Source organism: Amia ocellicauda, chromosome 8 (genome assembly GCF_036373705.1).
Source record: "Amia ocellicauda isolate fAmiCal2 chromosome 8, fAmiCal2.hap1, whole genome shotgun sequence".
Classification (NCBI taxonomy): Eukaryota; Metazoa; Chordata; class Actinopteri; order Amiiformes; family Amiidae; genus Amia; species Amia ocellicauda.
In genome coordinates, this window is record NC_089857.1 from 45,321,919 (window position 1) to 45,341,091 (window position 19,173).

Consider the following 19,173-nt stretch of genomic DNA (forward strand, 5'->3'; position numbering starts at 1 on the left):
CAGGCTCTGTATGACCCCGAGGCCCTCATCAGTGGGGAGCTGTGAGCGTCTCTTGGGGGTCATGCTGAGGTCAGTGTGTGTTTGTTGTGACCCTCCGTCACTGAGGCACAGATTCCTTCTAAAGGCTGTAGCTGTCTTGTCCGGCCAGTTCAGCTCGACTCCATCCGTTGCTGCTGTGAAACTTCAACTAATGCATGTCAAGAGGACCCTTATATATATATATATATATATATATATATATATATATATATATATATATATATATATATATATATATATATATATATATATACACACTCACACACCACCCTCCTCTCTCCCTGTGCTCGTCTCATCCCGTGTGCCACGCAGTACATGCTGCAGCGGACCCAGGACCCTGACGAGAACGTGGCCCTGGAGGCCTGCGAGTTCTGGCTGACTCTGGCTGAGCAGCCGGTGTGTAAAGACGTGCTTTGTGGACACCTGTCCAAGTGAGTTCGCCGCCTTTCGCCTGGACACACGCCACACGGACACACGCCACACGGACACACGCCACACGCCACACGGACACACGCCACACACACACACACACACACACACACACACACACACACACACGGACACACACACGGACACGTGCCACACACGGACACACACACACACACACAAACACACGCGCGCATTCATATCTCTGTCGTGATCTCGGGGTGTATTTGAGACTTCTTCTCTCTTCCCTGAAGGGGCCACAACCCCATGTTCATTGCACCCCCAGCTCCTGCCAGAGGCGATAACCCAAGGGGCTGCTGGAGAGGCAGAGTTGGGAGAGAGGGAGGGATAGTGCTGCATGGAGGGAGGGTGCTCTGTGAGGATCACTCCGGGTGGCAGTTTATCTAATTTGACAACATGTCATTAGGTTAGACGATGAACCCTTAAAATCATCCCTTTAATTGCGATTCTGATTTTCTTTTTACCCCCCACGGCCGAACAACAGCGTTGTTTTATGAGCAGAACTGATATCCTGGGCACTCGCGTGCTCTGCCCGATCGATTGTCACACTGCTTGCGTTACATTTGTAATAAACTTCAGATTTGTCCCCAGGTGTTGTTTTTAATTGTCATTTTGGATCATGTGACAATCCCATCACCGGTGATTTTTCTCTTTGCCTTTCAGGCTGATTCCCGTCCTGGTGAATGGAATGAAATACTCGGAAATTGACATTATCCTCCTGAAGGTGAGCCCAACCAGTTGTTCTTTAATCAGTCGGTGTGGCTGTGTCTATCCTTTGTGATAAACGGTGTCTTATAGAGACAGTGTGGACAGTGAAGGACAGTCGCATCCTCTCTGCGGAGACAGCGGTGCAGGAGTCTGGGCTGTGAGGACAGTCTGGAGGAAAAGGAGGCCGAATCCCCAGGCGCTCCTGCTCTTCAGAAGATATTCTTTTCCACACAGGAACAGCTGTGCAGATTAAAGCTGTGGAGCAGAGCCGTGTCCTGTGTCCCTCTCACGCGGGGCCCAGTGGCCCTCTCCCTCCCCCCTCTCTCTCTCTCTCTCTCTCTCTCTCTCTCTCTCTCTCTCACTGCTGACTGGCACCGTTGTGCTCCCTCCGTCCACAGGGGGACGTGGAGGAGGACGAGGCCGTGCCGGACAGCGAGCAGGACATCCGACCGCGTTTCCACCGCTCTCGCACCGTGGCGCAGCAGCACGAGGCGGATGGCGCCGGGGAGGAGGAGGATGACGATGACCTGGACGACGACGATGACACCATCTCGGACTGGAACCTGCGTGAGTCCCTCCCCCCAGTCACTGTGGTGAAGCGCGGGGCTGCCATCCCCTGGAGACAGCGGGCGAATCTCTCCCCGTCTCTGAGCATCATCTGTGTGAGCCTGTAGACCCGAACATAGTCCCCAGTGACAGCCCAGCCATGGGAGATGAGCAGGAACCAGTCTGAAGCAGAACGGTTGATTAGTCTCCTCTCTCTGTCTCTGTCCCCTCTCTCCCTCTCACCCTGTCTCACTCCCTCTCACCCTCTCCAGGGAAGTGCTCAGCCGCGGCGCTGGACGTCCTGGCCAACGTGTTCAGGGACGACCTGCTCCTGCACATCCTGCCGCTGCTGAAAGAGCTGCTGTTCCACCCGGAGTGGGTCATCAAGGAGTCGGGCATCCTGGTGCTCGGGGCGATCGCTGAAGGCAGGTGGCGGGGCAGAGCGGGGGCGGCTCTAGTCAGGGGGAATCGGCCGATAGTGGGCGGCACCGTCCGCAGGGGCAACTGGGTTTTAGAGTGAGAGGCCATTGAGGGGCAGCGTCCTCTCGCTGGAGCGGGTGTGAGCAAAACCTAATAAACAGAACCTCATTCCTGCAGTCATCGTGGTTTTAGATGGTGCCGGTGTCCTGACACTGATCCCACGTGTGTAAGTGCAGGAGTGTCCGGCCACATTCCTCTCCTGCCCTCTGACTTCTGACCCTGGCTGCCGTTGCAGGCTGTATGCAGGGCATGATCCCCTACCTGCCCGAGCTCATCCCGCACCTGGTCCAGTGTCTGTCGGACAAGAAGGCCCTGGTGCGCTCCATCACCTGCTGGACGCTGAGCCGCTACGCCCACTGGGTGGTCAGCCAGCCGCCCGACACCTACCTGAAGCCCCTGATGACGGAGCTGCTGAAGCGCATCCTGGACGGCAACAAGCGCGTGCAAGAGGCCGCCTGCAGGTACGCTTCATCAGCGCACACGTGTCATCAAGTACCCGCAGCCGCCAGTGTCTCTTGTGTGTTGTGTGCGGCAGCAGGTCCGGTGCATCACACACTGAACAACACGCACTATTACAACCAGCTCTGCACAACTCTGTTTGTTTGGGGATTTTACTACATCTTGCTTATTAACAGCAAGTAGCCTATAATGTTTTTTTTTTACCTGAAATGTCATGCTGTGTGGTCATGTTCCGTCTGTAATCAGTGTGCCGTCTGCGTAAAACAATATTGAAGGAAAGAAAGCAATACAGGTGTTTTATCTCTCATACTATTGATTCAGGCAGTGACAACACGCGTCTCTATAAATGTGCTTTTACAAAAACTTGTTTTCAGAAGTAGTTATTCAATGCTTTTGTGTGTTGGGGCTGCACAGCATAAATTGCTCTCAATCTTCATTATTAAAGAGTTCACTTACAGTTCATACAGTGTGATCTGCTACTGCATGTAGATGTGACTAAACTTAATTATGGTTTGCTTTAAGAACATAAGACGGTGTCGAATCGAGAGGAGCCCATTCGCCCCATCGTGCTCGTTTGGTGTCCATTAATAACTAAGTGATCAAGGATCCTATCCAGTCTGCTTTTGAATGTTCCCAAATTGTCTCTTCAGCCACATCGCTGGGGAGTTTGTTCAGATTGTGACGCCTCTCTGTGTGAAGAAGTGTCTCCTGTTTTCTGTCTTGAATGCCTTGAAGCCCAATTTCCATTTGTGTCCCCGGGTGCGTGTGTCCCTGCTGATCTGGAAAAGCTCCTCTGGTTTGATGTGGTCGATGCCCTTCATGATTTTGAAGACTTGGATCAAGTCCCCACGTAGTCTCCTCTGTTCCAGGGTGAAAAGGTTCAGGTCCTCAGTCTCTCAGTAGGACATTCCCTTCAGACCTGGAATAAGTCTGGTTGCTCTCCTCTGAACTGCCTCTAGAGCAGCGATATCTTTCTTGAAGTGTGGAGCCCAGAACTGTCCACAGTATCCAGATGAGCTCTAACTAGCGCATTGTACAGTCTGAACATCACTGCCCTTGTTCTCAATTCTACACTTTTGACAATATACCCTAGCATTGTGTTTGCCTTTTTTATTGCTTCCCCACATTGTTTGGATGGAGAAAGTGAGGAGTCCACATAGACTCCTAAGTCTTTCTCATGTGTTACTTCATCTAGTTCTGTTCCTCCCATAGTGTAATTATAGTGGACATTTTTATTACCTGCATGTATTACCTTGCACTTTTCCACATTGATGCAAGTGGACCTCTTAAGATGCTCCTCTATTTTCTGTCTAATAATTTATTCCAACATTTTACAAGTAATCGGTCTGGTCCTCTTCAAAACCAAAAATAGTGTGTTGAGTGAGGATGCAGAGCAGAATATTCACAATATCAGATATTTGATTGAGACAGAAGATCGGCTGGCAGGAGAGGAGAGTAGAGAGGGCCCGTTCAGGGAAGACTAATGTCCAAAGAGAGACCGAGTCTCCCTGACGCAGCTGCAGTGTCGGCGGCAGCACCGGTGAGGCTCAGACCGGTAGGAGGTGGAGTTCAGAGTCATTACTGGTGAGGTGGGAATAAAAAGCTCAATTGCAATAATATTGATTACCTGATTGATCCCACAGCTTGTACAATATATTCTGCTCATTTTTAAGGATTTTTCAATTAGAAATAGACAAGTTTGATCATGCCGTAAGATTGACTCCAGAACAAAGCGACAGTAACTGGTATCAGAAACACAAAACACACAGCAGATCAATAATATCGAGTGTGTGTAGAGCAGTACATTAAAGTACACTTACATTTAGAAGTTTAGAATATGAAGTTAAAGGCATGAAATACTGCTAAGACTGTGCCCCCCAAAACATTCAGCCCCTGCTCAGTGTTTATTTGTGGTAGTTTTTGCATAATTTTTGTGGCCCCTCAGTAGCTGGGCAGCTCTGCTCCTCCTGGACTCTTCTGTGAGAAGGAGCTGGTGTCCCCTGCTGTCCACTGGGGGGCAGCATCTCTACACCAGGCTGCCCGTGCGTTTCATGTGCTGAGAGGAACACGCTCTGATCCCCCTGTGCGTTTAAACACACGACGGCAGCGCCCGGCTCCCCCATTCCTGTAGTGTGGGCCGGTCCCGTCGCAGAGCGGCCCCCTGTGTCAACCCTGCACAGCTGTGGTGCCCAGTCCGCTCTCGCTCGGGCCCCCCCCCCCCGCCCAGTCCGCTCTCGCTTGGGCCCCCCGTACCCAGTCCGCTCTCGCTGGCGCTGTGCTCTCGTGGGAAGCATTTGTGGCGACGCACGGGAGCATATTTCTCGGGTTCTGTTGCTCACGATGGTTGAAAGAGCTCTTAATGCCCATTATAGTTGCCAAGGTAAGCCAACAAGCATCAGTTTGTATGTGCAACAACATATGAAAGCACTTAGGAAGAGATGAAATCTGTGGAAGCTCGCCGAGCCGTGAGAGTTTAATGTACTCCTGATGTCTGGGCTGTGGGAGCTCCTGTCGGGACGATTCCCGTCTGGCCCGTCGCCCCCATCAGCGTTCAGACGCCGTGCTTGGTCAGGGCCGCGTGTTGTGGAGCCGCGTAGAACATAAATGTTACTTCTATCAATTTGAAATGGTGTCGTTTTATTTACATTTTGAATCGGTCTCTCCGTGTCATCACTGGCTGCGGTGTTGTGTTCCCGTCCCACTCCAGCTGGGTCGCACTGGTGCTGTCTCACTGCCAGCTGTGTCCTCTCCCAGCCCAGGAGAGACACTGCTGTGTTGTGTTGTGGAGGGGGTGTTGAGCTTCCCACGTAGGCATGATTCTGAGCTCACAATCCACATCCACACAGACATGCCAGGATGAGGGACTGTGTCCTTCCCTACGGGCCTCGCCTGTCCATGCAGTCGTAAAATGAACTGTAAAATGGCTCAGGCCTGGGACCAAACATTCACTGAGAGATGGGTCTGCGTGTGTGTGAGAGAGAGAGAGAGTGAGAGTGTGTCTGTGTCTGTGTCTGTGTGTGTGTGTGTGTGTGTGTGTGTGTGTGAGTGAGTGTGTCTGTGTGTGCACATGCAATGCCTTTTCACGGTCAGGCACGTGAGTGCAGTGAGTTGCTGCAGGGATAAATCAGAGCGCAGCTTTTCTCACACACAGGATTCAGTTTAAAACACCTTCAGTTTCTGGTACAGTTTGCCGGTTTTCAAGAAGCTAAACGTTAAGAGATCCTCCACACAGCAGACCAGCAGCTGGACTGCAGAGCCATGTGTCACACAGCTGAAGAGGTTCGATGTACCCAGAATCAGCAGCTCCTTGTGCTCATCCCCAGCACAGCGCTCTGTGCCGCCTCTGTGTCCCAGTGTGTCTTTGTCCAGCTGTGCCGTGTGCGTGTTGGTCACTGTATTAATGTCTCCCCCACCCACAGTGCGTTTGCCACGCTGGAGGAGGAAGCCTGCACCGAGCTGGTGCCCTACCTGGCCTACATCCTGGACACGCTGGTGTTCGCCTTCAGCAAGTACCAGCACAAGAACCTGCTGATCCTGTACGACGCCATCGGCACGCTGGCCGACTCGGTGGGACACCACCTCAACAAACCCGTGAGTCTCACTCTGTGCCGAGTGTGTCGTATATGCTGTAGTGAACACACTGAGTACAATGTACTGTCCACGAGTCTATCATACACACTGTGCTGAGTGTGTCGTATACGCTGTACTGTGCACACTGAAGAAACTACGCTATATCCTCTGTCCTGAATGCAGGACAGACGCTGGTCTGGACACATCGCACTGCACTGGACGGCTCTCTGTGAGCCGATGGGTTTCTGCTGGTGATCAAACGGAGACCCGTTCTTGCTCCAGATGTGCTGTGTGTATAAGAACTGTTGATGGTCTCTTCCTCTGCAGGAGTACATCCAGATGTTGATGCCCCCCCTCATTCAGAAGTGGAACCAGCTGAAGGATGAAGACAAGGACCTGTTCCCATTGCTGGAGGTACATTGCTGCTGGGGGGGTCCGGGTCCGGGTCGTGTCAGGATCGGGAGCAGACCGACTTTAGATCAGATGAGCGAGCAGAGACAGGATGGCCGCAAAAACCATCATCATCATCATCAATCGATTTGGTCTGAATTCTAGTGAGCCAAAGTATAGAGGCATCGATCTGACGTCTCATGTGACCCGTGCTGTGTTGTGTGTGTCCGGGGGGTTGTTAGTGCCCGGGGCGTGGTTGTGAGCATGCCCAGTCCGTGGGTTCTTGACTGGGGGTCCTGTCCTTGTTCCCGCAGTGCCTGTCCTCCGTGGCCACCGCCCTGCAGTCGGGCTTCCTGCCGTACTGTGAGCCGGTGTACCAGCGCTGTGTCAACCTGGTGCAGAAGACGCTGGCGCAGGCCATGGTGAGCGCCTGGTTCTCTCTCTCGCATCCATTGGGCACCACCTTGTGAACCTGTGTGAGAATGAAGTGTCTGTCCCTGAATGAACGCCTCTCTGTCTGCAGCTGCACAACGCCCAGCCGGACCAGTACGAGGCTCCGGACAAGGACTTCATGATCGTGGCGCTGGACCTGCTGAGCGGGTTGGCAGAGGGGCTGGGGGGCAACATCGAGCAGCTGGTGGCCCGCAGCAACATCCTCACGCTGATGTACCAGTGCATGCAGGTACGGCACGGTCTGCACCCCGTCCGCAGTCTGAAGCAGGGAGGCTGCGGTCTGGTCCGGCACAACTAGGTTAACCCTCTGAGTCACTGGGACTGAACACAGCGCTGGGAAACAGTGCTCAGTTGAGTGTTGAGCGGTGCCGCCGGTGTCCGCCCTCTGAGTGTGCCACCCCATCGCACGGCTCCACGGTACCGCTCATGTCACCTGACCGTCCTCCTGTCCGCTTTCTTTCAGGACAAGATGCCCGAGGTCCGGCAGAGTTCATTCGCCTTGCTGGGCGACTTAACCAAGGCTTGCTTCCAGCACGTGAAGCCTTGCATCGGTACGTACCGTCCTGCTCCCGGGGTCAGGCCGACACGCGTGTTTGGTCAAGCGTGTTCAATCGATCCCGAGACTTGGGCTGTCGACGCTGGTGAGATGCAGCCGTGCTCAGTTTCTGTGTCTCTTCTGCTCCACAGCGGATTTCATGCCAATTCTGGGCACAAACCTCAACCCTGAGTTGATTTCCGTGTGCAACAATGCGACATGGGCCATAGGAGAGATCTCTATTCAGATGGGTATGTACTCGTCGCAGGGAACCCACGGGCCCGGACAGAACCGCGCAGCCGAGCACAGAGATTCCTAATTTATTGTAAACCATTCCCTATTGTGTTTAATGTAGTCTATCCCTAGATATTTGCCTCTTTGTGCTTTGTGTATGTGTGTGTGTGTGTGTGTGTATTTCATTTTTTTCCTGATGCCCCAGTGTGTGTTTCTGCCGTGAGCAGAGCAGCTAGGTTTGGGATAATTGCTTCTGGATGCCATCGTCTTGACAGCTGCTAGTTCTAATTTGCGACAGTGAAAACTTGTTGGCACAATAGCCGTCTTGCGTAACGAGCCCGTGTGGAGATGAGGGGCGGGGGGGGAGGGGCTGTGCCACGTGCGTTTCCACCCACAGAAACACAGCTGAGACACTGGAGAGTCGAACCCTCACACTTTCTCAGAATTGTTCCGGTGGATCTTCCGGTGAAGTCGTGAATGATTTACAGCGTTGTTAGGAGATGCCCTTCCTGTAGCCCTCCCTGTGTGGGATGCCTCTGCCAATGCATTTGTCTCCTGTCCTGACAGAAATGAATTTCACACCCTGTTTCTCAGACAATATTCACTAAAACCCTGGCCCTGCGGTTTGAGGGCTGTGTGTCTTGAGGTCGTTGTAGATTGGGAGTCAGGAGTGTGTTCATATTGTCTAACTGTGTCCCAATTGAAGGAATCGCAATGATTTGATCTGAGACTCCCCTTTTCTGTTTCTCTGGAGATGTGTGACTCCCGAGTGTCCCCACGCAGCGCGTTTATTCTCCCCGTGTTTCTGTGGGCCGGTGCTGTTTGGTGAGGGCGGGCTGGGCGTGTTCACCCTCTGCTCGTCCTCACCGCACCGCCGGCGTTGCTGTGGGCCGGGGCTGTCCCCTGAGGGCCGACCGCTGCCGTTTCAGAGCTGTCTTCTCTCCCGCCAGGAGCTGAAATGCAGCCCTACATTCCCATGGTGCTGCACCAGCTGGTGGAGATCATTAACCGGCCCAACACCCCCAAGACGTTGTTGGAGAACACAGGTACCACAGCTGCGCGTGGCGAGCTGGGAGCGCTGAGGGATGTGTTTGTGTTAGCGCCACAGCGGGGGCTGAGCTCAACCTTGATTGCTTTCTAATTAATTTAAACCTCCCCAGCTACACTTACAAGCTTCAGGGCCTGATTGATTTGCTGGCCCAGTGCCGCTGCGTTGCAGTCGGCCGCCGTTCAGAGGGCCGGGCATGAACCACAAGCCCCTGCTTTAAGTCGAGGTCTTATTTTCTTCAAAAAGACAACAAACCCAAACGTGCATGCGTATATATTATGACTGAAGCTTGTAATTGTGCATCGCTGGTATTTACTAAACACTCTTCTGTAAATCAGGACTGTGTGCTGCTTGATTGACTTACTGATTGAATCTTTAATTGTGAAAGACAGCAGCCTCTCCCTGTCAATGTACATGTTGACTTCATATTCTAAACCTTAACATGTTAATTACACTTTCTATTGCCTTGTAATAAGTGCAGAACAAACGAGCTCAGTCTGAGGAGCAGATGAACCCTTTGAACAGATGCTTAACTGGCATCGATCTCCAGTCACTCTGCTGTAAAGAGCAGTGTTTATCCTCAACCTTTAACCTTTGGGTTCCCAAGAAATGGCAGTCAGTAACGGTCTGCCCTGATTTAAAACAAAGGAAATGCCAATACCTAGCCGGCTGTCTGCACGCTCAGTAAGGGCGGCTCTAGTCTGACTGTTAGGGTGATGGTAGGGCATCTAGGTGTGTTCTTGTTTGTTTCTTTCTTGTTTGTTTTATTTACTGTTTAAATGTGAATGCATATCTGCCAATAGATGTTGAATGTTATTTAGTTAAGGATGGCAAATGTTTAATGCAGGATATCTGATCCGGGGGCACCGTTCTCTGGCGTCTGCACCGTCGTGTGTTGGCGGGTCATCCCGAGAGCATAATCGACACCGACACAGAGACGGACGCTTCCCAGGAGGACTGGGGATCGGCCAGAATTGAGGCAGGAGGAGCGTTTAGCTTCACAGATGTATCTATTTAAAGGTCTAAATGCTCTCCTTTAGTTTAAAAAAAGTCTTAACAGACCAAAAAACACACCAATGCCATTACTGATCGTTCCTGTTCTGATTGGTACACAACGTGTTCTTCCACACTGTAGAGCTTGTCTGAAATGCGCAGATACGGCACTGCTGTGCCGAGTGGTGAGTCGAGCTCTGCAGTGTGAAATGGAAGGACACACATTGGGAAACCGAGATGAGTCATATTTTTGTTGGCAAGACTTTAAAACATGGTCGTCTTCCACGTCTTCCCGATCGTCTGGGATCAAATCGCCAGAACTGCACAATCTCCCGCTTTCCATCGTCAAATCTCTCGATTCCCGCCAGCCATTCACAGAGCGACACACTGACAGCGTTTCAGACCCGCAGTGTGAGACGAACGCAGCCCCGGGGATCAGCGTATCCTGCAATGAACCCGATTCTAATGAGCTTCATCTGCTTTCTGCATGTGTCATTGGACTGTTCATAAATGCCTGTTTTAATGAGAATGTTGCATAGTTTGTGTCTCTTAATTAGGTCTCCCTCTGCTTCATTTGAATCTGCTGGATTTTAGTGTCCTCCATGTAGTTGGCTTGGAGTAATCCTTAAACCATTTTTTTCTTATGAAAGATTAACCTTTTTGTGAGTTTAAGGGAGAAAACTGAGAGTGCAACGACATCTCTGTTCAGAGTCAATTCGGCCATCAGAATCGCGCTTAAAAATCCACAAATGAAGGAAGACATGTTCTGCTTCCAGACATAACCCAGAGAAACTGCTCCTGCAACACCAAATCATCCCAGTTAGCTTCAGTAGGGTGCAGGTAACATTGACTAAACTACAGAAACCACAATTCTATACTGAAGCTGGGCCTGTAAAATCTCTGAAGTAGCTAACGACCTGCCTTCCAATTAAAGCCTCCGTGTTGCATTTCAAGCATTCTCCCTCAAACGCCCTGTTTGTGTTAGAGTGCCATATCTATGCCCTTAGCCGGGGCAGTAATGATCAGCGCTAGTGAATTCTTATGTTTATTATCATACACAGATTCTGTTGATTTCTGTTTCTGAGTTATTTGTTGTTTTTTTCTTTATTTTTCCCCTCATTTGCTCATGTCTTGGTTGGCGTTTGGTGGTGTATAACCGTGATTGCGTTACCTTAGCAATAACAATTGGTCGTCTTGGTTACGTTTGTCCTCAAGAGGTGGCTCCCATGCTACAGCAGTTTATAAGACCCTGGTGTGTATTATTCAATCTTTTATTTAATTCATTCCTCTCCGCTCTCTCTCTCTCCTCTCTCTCCTCTCTCTCCTCTCTCTCCTCTCTCTCCTCTCTCTCTCCTCTCTCTCCTCTCTCTCTCCTCTCTCTCCTCTCTCTCCTCTCTCACTCTTACTCTTGAAAGCTACTTTAAGTTTATTGAGAGTAACAGTCCTTAATCATTGTCAACCATGTGACTAATCTTGTCCTCCCTAGGTCTGTGATTTTCCTCAGTTAGAACCTTCATCTATATATTGATTTTTGTTTATTTTGTTTTCAAAATTTATTTTCTGTCGTCTTTATTGTTGCTAACAACTAATTAATGCATGGGATAAGATTGTCACATGCTTGCTGGTTCGAAGACAGTCTTGTTACTCTGCCCAGAGAGCATTATCAGTCCTCCACAGTTCTGTCCCTGATGCATGTCTGTCTACGAATGTCCGGCCCGCACTTCTCTAGTCTCTGAAGTAAGTGGTGTACAGACGGTGCTGCAGTAATGTCTTGTTTCCAATGAAGACTTAACGAGCTAAGGCTACTTTTTGATCAGTAGAGACATGATTGGACACTATAAAAGCTCCACCTCAAGAGACATTACAGACTTAATGCCTTCTCTCTACTGTGCATGTCTACAACATGTTGTCTGGTGGGTTTTGCCTATGTTGTCCACCAGAGTTAATGCTTTCCCCCCCCAACATGCAAGTAGTTGTGATGCTGTGAAGCTTTTGAACGGTACGCAGCTACTCCAGTCCCAGTTAGTCTCCTTCCCAACCTGACGCATTCAGGACACACCTGTAATTGGCCTGGGTCACATTACCAGATTGCAAATCGACCAAGAATGAGCACGATGTGTGTGATAAAGAGGCAGCTTGTTAATCTGGGCTGTGTTAACGAGCACTAGGAGCTCCTGCTGTAAACCGACTTGAGCTCCAGTCCTCGTTCAGTGACGGTGGCTTTATGGACATCTGGCACCGATATGAGACGCAGCCGTCTCCACAGTGCGGCCACAGCCCGCGTCTAACTGAGCCTCACATGCTTGTGTCCCAGTTCTCAAGGTTTAGGTGTTGATTTGTTTACTGCAGAGACAAAAATAAAAAATCATTTCATATTAAGTTTAAATGTATTTTTTACATGTATTCAATCAACATTTGCACATCTAGTGTAATTTAGCCTCAGGGTCTTTAGATCTTTTATTCTGATATAAATGTAGACTTCAGCAGCTGCCGTAGGAACTATTTTTTTCACGAGAGAGAGAATCTTAAAATGCAGGAAGAGCCTCCACGATGTCTCGCCCTGTGACTCTTTTAAAAGCATCGATAGCCCCCTTTAGTGTCCGTCTCTGCCTGTTGTCTGTTCATGTGGTCAGTGAGGAGAGGCCGTCTGAGGCCCTTTCCCATCTTAAACGCCTTGGTTCTCCGACTCCCAGGTGCACCTCCCTGCGCAATATCAGGGACAACGAGGAGAAGGACTCGGCGTTTCGGGGAATCTGCACTATGATCAGCGTCAACCCCGGAGGCGTCGTGCAGGTGATGGCAAATATGAGTTCAAAGCACTTTAAAGACTGGCGTTGCAGGATACGGACGAGTGTATCCTCTCAGGAATCACGCAATCTGATCTTTTCTGTCTTTCAGGACTTTATATTCTTCTGTGACGCAGTCGCCTCCTGGGTCAGTCCCAAGGACGACCTCAGAGACATGTTCTGCAAGGTAAGGAGATTCTGTCATGGCGTCATTTGAGTTACATGTCCTCTGTACTTCACTGTCCCCCACTTCCTTATTTGGAAGTCTGTGCTCAGACAGGTGTGTTGTCCATGTCAGGGGTTAGTTGCCCCGAGTCTGTCTCTGCTCGGCGAGTCTCTGTGTTTGTGTAAATCCCCAACCTGTGTGTGACCTTTCAGATCCTCCACGGGTTTAAGAACCAGGTGGGCGACGAGAACTGGAGGCGCTTCTCGGACCAGTTCCCTCTGCCCCTCAAGGAGCGGCTTGCGGCCTATTACGGAGTGTAACTGTCTCCTCGTGGGCCTGTCATTGGGGTAAGTGTCCTCTCCATCCTCTCGCTCGTCCAGAGCTGTGTGAAGCATGTCTCTGTTCACACGCTTAGAGAGTTTTCCCATAACCCTTCCTGCCGTGTTTCGATTGGCTGTAAATCAGCTGTGACGCTGCTGTGGAAGTGTGAGTCCAGATGGCATCCCGTCTTGCGGTTTATGTTTGTGTTGGCAGTACAGCCCTGGCTCTGCTGCTGTACACACACCAGCCTGGACCTCCAGATCTTAAGCACAGTAGGCTTCAGTAGATGCTAAATCCAGTTCCTCTGTGCGTGTTTGTCGTGCCGGGCGAGGAGGGAACTGGAGCAGTGTCTGATATTAAGAACATAAGAAAGTGTCCAAGCGAAAGGAGCCCATTGGCCCCATCGTGCTCGTTTGGTTTCCATTAATAACTAAGTGATCAAGGATCCTATCCAGTCTGTTTTTGAAGTCTGGTTGCTCTTCTCTGAACTGCCTCTAGAGCAGCGATATCTTTCTTGAAGTGTGGAGCCCAGAACTGTCCACAGTATCCAGATGAGCTCTAACTAGTGCATTGTACAGTCTGAACATCACTGGCCTTGTTCTCAATTCTACACTTTTGACAATATACCCTAACATTGTGTTTGCCTTTTTTATTGCTTCCCCACATTGCTTGGATGGAGAAAGTGAGGAGTCCACATAGACTCCTAGGTCTTTCTCATGCGTTACTTCATCTAGTTCTATTCCTCCCATAGTGTAATTATAGTGGACATTTTTGTTACCCACATGTAATACCTTGCACTTGTCTGCCAGGTGTCGGCCCACAAACTGAATATTATCCAAGCCCCGAGTGTTTTCTGTACGCGTCTCTGGTCTCAGCAGCTCTGAGGGACCTGGTCGGCTGTGACGAGACGCTGCGCTGGGCTTGGGGGTGCCCTGCTCACTGCCCGCTGACCCCCATGTTTGTGCTTTTGCAGGTCTTTCACTGCGGGAGACATCGGGGAGCCTCTGTACCCAGGGACAATGTGACCCTTACTGGGGGGGAAGGGAAGGCCAGCGGGGGGAGCAGCACCACACGGGACCCCCCGGGGCGGGGTGGGAGGGGGGCGTCTGCCGGCGCTCTGTTCTGCGGGGCCACGGGGACACCCAGAGCATCCGAGGGAGGAAATCTTAATCTTTTCACAACTCAATCAGAAACGAAGACGTCAACTAAGAGATTTCACGTCCGACTCCAGAGCACATTAGTACCAACGGAAATAGACAAACAAACCTCGGGGAAATAAAATTCTAATGATGATGATCATGTTTTTGTAGTAAATAACTGGCTTTAAACCACAGGGTTGAGTGCGAGATTCAGACGATTTGGCACCAAGTGGGAGTGAGAGATGGATTTATTGAACCAGTATTGGCTGATCTTAACGAGTCTAAGGCGGGGGGGGGATTGTAGACTTTTGCATGAAATGAAGATGGCGCCGCGAAGCTGCCCCGGCGTCTCGGCTGTGCTTGTGATGCGTGTCGTCCGCGGACACGGCTAGTCAATCAGTAACGGTAGACGGAGACGATAACTGCTAGCGTTCATGTATTCCAGACCCACAGCCTTGTGGAAGTAGTCGATCTCTCTGCCGCTGCATATCATGGACACCCGTCCGCGCCGCTCGGCTCAGGACGCCCACGATCTCGGGGTTCGAGAGAACGAGGGCAACGCCTTCGGCTTCATTTGGCGAGCCTGTGTGTGTTTTTGTTTTTTAAAGACCAAGACTTCTTTCAACGTGTGCAGTTTTAAAGCTACAAACATGCATCTGATTTTTGTCGTCACTGGAAGTAGCTTTAAGGGGAAAGTCGCATGCTTCGGAGGGGGGGTGCTCGGCATTGACCGTCGCGTGTTGCCGGTTTTGTGTTTCAGTTGAATGAGGCATAGCCCTGTATAAGTATCTTTATTTTAATCTACAACTTTACTTTGCAATAGAAGTTTACTCTCTGCTAAGGATAGGTTTAAGTCCATTAGTTATGATAAGGCCTTGAAATATCTGTAGGACTCTTAGGATTAAGGTGATCGTCGTGTGTAACCTGCACATTTCGGGAGGCCGATGTTCCTGTGCAAACTTTGCTTCTGTGCTGTTGATGTGATGTGCTTTCTGCATGGACATATACTAGTGACTTGACCAGATCTTCTGAGACTCTACGAGCCGCGTGGTTAGGGACTCTGTCCAGGGCTGTCCTCGGTGTCTGACCGTCCGGGATCACGGGGCTGTCCGCCGTCCTCGGGGGGGGGGGAATCCCCGCCTGGCTCTGTTTGTCCTTCTGTTCTGAAAAGCATGATCTCGGTGGTCGGCAGTGGTCCGTCTCGTCCTGGATGTCGAGAGCAGGTCCTCTGACGCCGCTCTGCGCATGTTGGTGGCCCTTCGCAGCCCGTCTGAGGAACAGGTGGCGTGTGGAGGATGACAAACGGTGTGATCCTGAAACCTGCTTCATACGTGTTTTTAATTTGGCTCTGTGTTGGTCCTTCAGCTCTTTCGGTCCATGTTGTCAGAATAAACCCTTGTTTCTTTAACCCTTGCCCTCCCCTTAATGTGTATTTTGTTGCATTGTTTGATACTGTGAATCTGGGACTGGCAGTCTGGCCCTTCGTGATCTACTTTAGGTTTGACTGTATCCCATGATGGAGGTGGGGGGGGCTAGAGAATACAGACGCAGAATGCTCTGCTGGCCAGAGCTCGGCCTTCAATACTGCCCCCCCATCTTAACACCATTACACACACTTCCGTATATCTACACACACACACACGCACGTGTGCGTCTGAAGCCATAGCCGCTGTTTGTAACCGATGAGCCGGTCCTCTGTGCTCCCTGGACCCCCACCTCTCGGAAGACCCTTGCATGTTCCTGTAGTGTGTGTGTGTGTGTGTGTGTGTGGGGGGGGTGTTGATGTACTCGACTGCACTGATTTAACCCTGCGCATGGCAAAGCGTGATTTTAGATTGATTTGAGCTTTTAATGATTTTAAACCTTTGGATGCATGAGCGCCTGTAGGTTCTCCACAGACCTTGTTCCTTCACAGCTGACGAGGCTTTACACCTTCGCCTGCTGCCGCCGCTGCGACTCGGTGTTAAACCCATTAGAGACTAGCACTGGTGCGTCTCTCGCTGCTGCTGGCTGATTCATCGCCTTGGCTCGGAGGACGATTCTTAAAGGGTTCGGCTCCTCAGCTCACCTGCTCTGCTCTGCGCTGTGTGAGCCGGACCTCATTCTCAAGTGCTTATCTGACAGACGCTCGCATCCAGACGTGTGTCTGAATAGTCCGAGGTCTGGGTAGACTAGATTCAGCATCCTTCAAAGTCTGTCTTCTGTATTTGCAAAGCGGTTGTGACTCAGACAGCCGGACAGCGTATCAGGCTGTTCGTACTCTGGTAGTTCAATAATGAATGCTCTACTAATAGTTTTTCCCCAGATATATACATGTGTTCTTTAATTACCTCCCTACACTCATATGACATCATGGGATACACGAAGCGCCAGTGTCCGTGCTCCCCTCGTGTTTGTGTCTGACGTCGTGATGCTCGGTCTTGTCACATTCCAGCTTCGTTGGGCATGCTAAGGCACGGCTTGCTTTATCTGCGCTGTACATGCCGAATCAAACGCTGTCCGTGTGCCGTTGTACAGAAATGGCCGCTGCTACGTGATGTAGTTTTCTACTTGAATATTTTTATGTTGTAGAAACCTCAGGAGGTCAGTGTTTACTGTTTTATATGCCTTTTCCTTTTGAGCTTCCCTTTCGAAGGAGTCTAACTGTGGACACAAAAGCAGCTCCTTTTCAACCCTGCGTGCGACGTTCACAGGTGTCATTTCGGATCCCCTCCCAGACGTCTCACAAACCGATTCGTTTACGACCGCAATTGGGATTCGGGACCCATCGTATCCGACGCAGTGCTTTCACACCCTCCGCGTCAACCCGAACACAGTCCGCTGAGCACAGGGTGGCACTTGGCGTGGGCCTGGCAGACAGGGCGGTCTGTGTTCGCTGCCAGTTGTGAAATTGACCAGTTTGTCAGCTGGAGGGAAGATTACAGCGGAGACTCATTCTGCTGCTTCAATTAGAGCGCTAAGGATGAGATCTTGCATAATTGATCGGTGCGGGCAGGTAATTGCTGGTTTGGAGGAAATATTAAATAATAAAGCACCTTACACATTGAATTGAATGATTAACAAGAGCTGGGGTTGAAGAGGAGTTCGCCTTTAAAATAAAAAAGCTTTAGGAAACTTGGCCAAGTTTCTGAGAACGAGAAACCAACTACTGTAACGTTAGAACATCTCCTTCAGACCCATCGTCCAGCCAAGCTCTCTTAGCCGTGTATACTTGACTGATCTTTCTGGAAGTCTGCCTTCACACTTACGCTAACATGAGAGACCTTCATTTTGAATAGAAATATGGTTTTAATTTTTGATAAGCTGCTGAATTTTAAAGAATTTTTTGGGGCCACCAAATATTTTGGATCATGCAAAGAATATATATTGTACTGTAGTAATTTTGTAATGACATTTGTATGATGTAGTGATAGATGTGAGTGTTAATCACTGCTTGGATCTGTACATTGTTCAAAATAAATTGTTTACATAACCCCGTGTGAGCGTTCCCTCTGTTCCGCCCGGTGGGCCGTCGCCGGGGGTTTCTGGACTGGAGGGCCTTCTATGACTCACTGCTGGACACCGTGGTCCCTGGAAACAGTGAGAGCGTGAGGAGGTCCTGGCACCGACACGCACGCCACACACCGCCATGTCAAAAAACTACAGAATGGGAAGTTAAACATAGGCTTGGGTTTAGGGGGGATGTCAGTTCAGTGCAGCGACAGGGCAGTGAGTCAGGGCGGCCCCTGCTCTTTGAGAGGAATGCCCTGGGATTATTAAGGACCACAGGGAGTCCGGTCCTCTGAGTGTCCCCATCTCTGTACTGGGAGGGAGGGTGAGCTCCCCCTACTGGTCAAGACAACCTCTTCCAGCAGCAACATTAGCTTTTCCCCGGTCTCACATCCCATCCCAGTCCCGGCCTGGTCAAGATCTGCGGAGCTGCAGTGGAAACAGTGTTGAACTGCGGGATGCTGTGGCTGATATTGACTGATATATTAATTTCCAAATAGGTTTCTAGTTCTAGAACCGCTTGGTCACCAGTGTCCAGCCACGCCTCTGGACATAGTCGCACCCCGGGCAAGTGTCCTAATCTCCACTGTAATACCAGGAACTTCACAGTTACACTCATCACAGCGAGATGCACGTCTACTACTAGAAATCAGTTTTCAATGTTTTAATTGTAGTAATTACGTCTCTTCAGTGCGTCTCCAGATTCCCATGTCCCTTCAGTGTGTCTCCTGATTCCCACGTCTCTTCAGTGTGTCTCCAGATTCCCATGTCTCTTCAGTGCGTCTCCAGATTCTCACGTCGCTTCACTGCGTGTCCAGATTCCCACGTCTCTTCAGTGTGTCTCCAGATTCCCACGTCTCTTCAGTGCGTCTCCAGATTCCCATGTCGCTTCACTGCGTGTCCAGATTCCCATGTCTCTTCAGTGTGTCTCCAGATTCCCATGTCCCTTCAGTGTGTCTCCAGATTCCCATGTCTCTTCAGGGTCTCCAGATTCCCATGTCTCTTCAGTGTCTCCAGATTCTCACGTCGCTTCACTGCGTGTCCAGATTCCCACGTCTCTTCAGTGTGTCTCCAGATTCCCACGTCTCTTCAGTGCGTCTCCAGATTCCCATGTCGCTTCACTGCGTGTCCAGATTCCCATGTCCCCTCAGTGCGTCTCCAGATTCCCATGTCTCTTCAGTGTGTCTCCAGATTCCCATGTCTCTTCAGGGTCTCCAGATTCCCATGTCTCTTCAGTGTCTCCAGATTCCCACGTCTCTTCACTGCGTGTCCAGATTCCCACGTCTCTTCAGTGTGTCTCCAGATTCCCATGTCCCTTCAGTGTGTCTCCAGATTCCCACGTTGCTTCCCTGCTGTCCGTACAGTCAGGT

General features: G+C 50.5%; 1 protein-coding gene across 3 annotated transcripts in view; it reads left to right on the plus strand.

Annotated features, from left to right (window-relative positions):
* Positions 1–17,786, plus strand: part of tnpo1 (transportin 1) — a 35,128-nt gene extending 17,342 nt beyond the window's left edge. Inside the window, exons 9-25 of one of the 3 annotated variants that reach the window (XM_066711655.1) lie at positions 352–470; positions 1,150–1,210; positions 1,593–1,761; positions 2,013–2,165; positions 2,456–2,681; positions 6,099–6,270; positions 6,577–6,663; positions 6,954–7,061; positions 7,163–7,321; positions 7,556–7,643; positions 7,780–7,878; positions 8,812–8,907; positions 11,079–11,154; positions 12,596–12,695; positions 12,801–12,875; positions 13,067–13,201; positions 14,149–17,786. In XM_066711655.1, the coding sequence (XP_066567752.1) occupies positions 352–470; positions 1,150–1,210; positions 1,593–1,761; positions 2,013–2,165; positions 2,456–2,681; positions 6,099–6,270; positions 6,577–6,663; positions 6,954–7,061; positions 7,163–7,321; positions 7,556–7,643; positions 7,780–7,878; positions 8,812–8,907; positions 11,079–11,154; positions 12,596–12,695; positions 12,801–12,875; positions 13,067–13,174 (1,896 nt within the window). In that variant the 3' untranslated portion in view covers positions 13,175–13,201; positions 14,149–17,786. Of the gene's footprint in view, positions 1–351; positions 471–1,149; positions 1,211–1,592; positions 1,762–2,012; positions 2,166–2,455; positions 2,682–6,098; positions 6,271–6,576; positions 6,664–6,953; positions 7,062–7,162; positions 7,322–7,555; positions 7,644–7,779; positions 7,879–8,811; positions 8,908–9,756; positions 11,155–12,595; positions 12,696–12,800; positions 12,876–13,066; positions 13,202–14,148 lie in introns of those variants that run through there. The other 2 variants (XR_010817632.1, XM_066711656.1) reach the window with 2 other exon arrangements.
* The last annotated feature ends 1,387 nt before the right edge of the window (positions 17,787–19,173 follow it).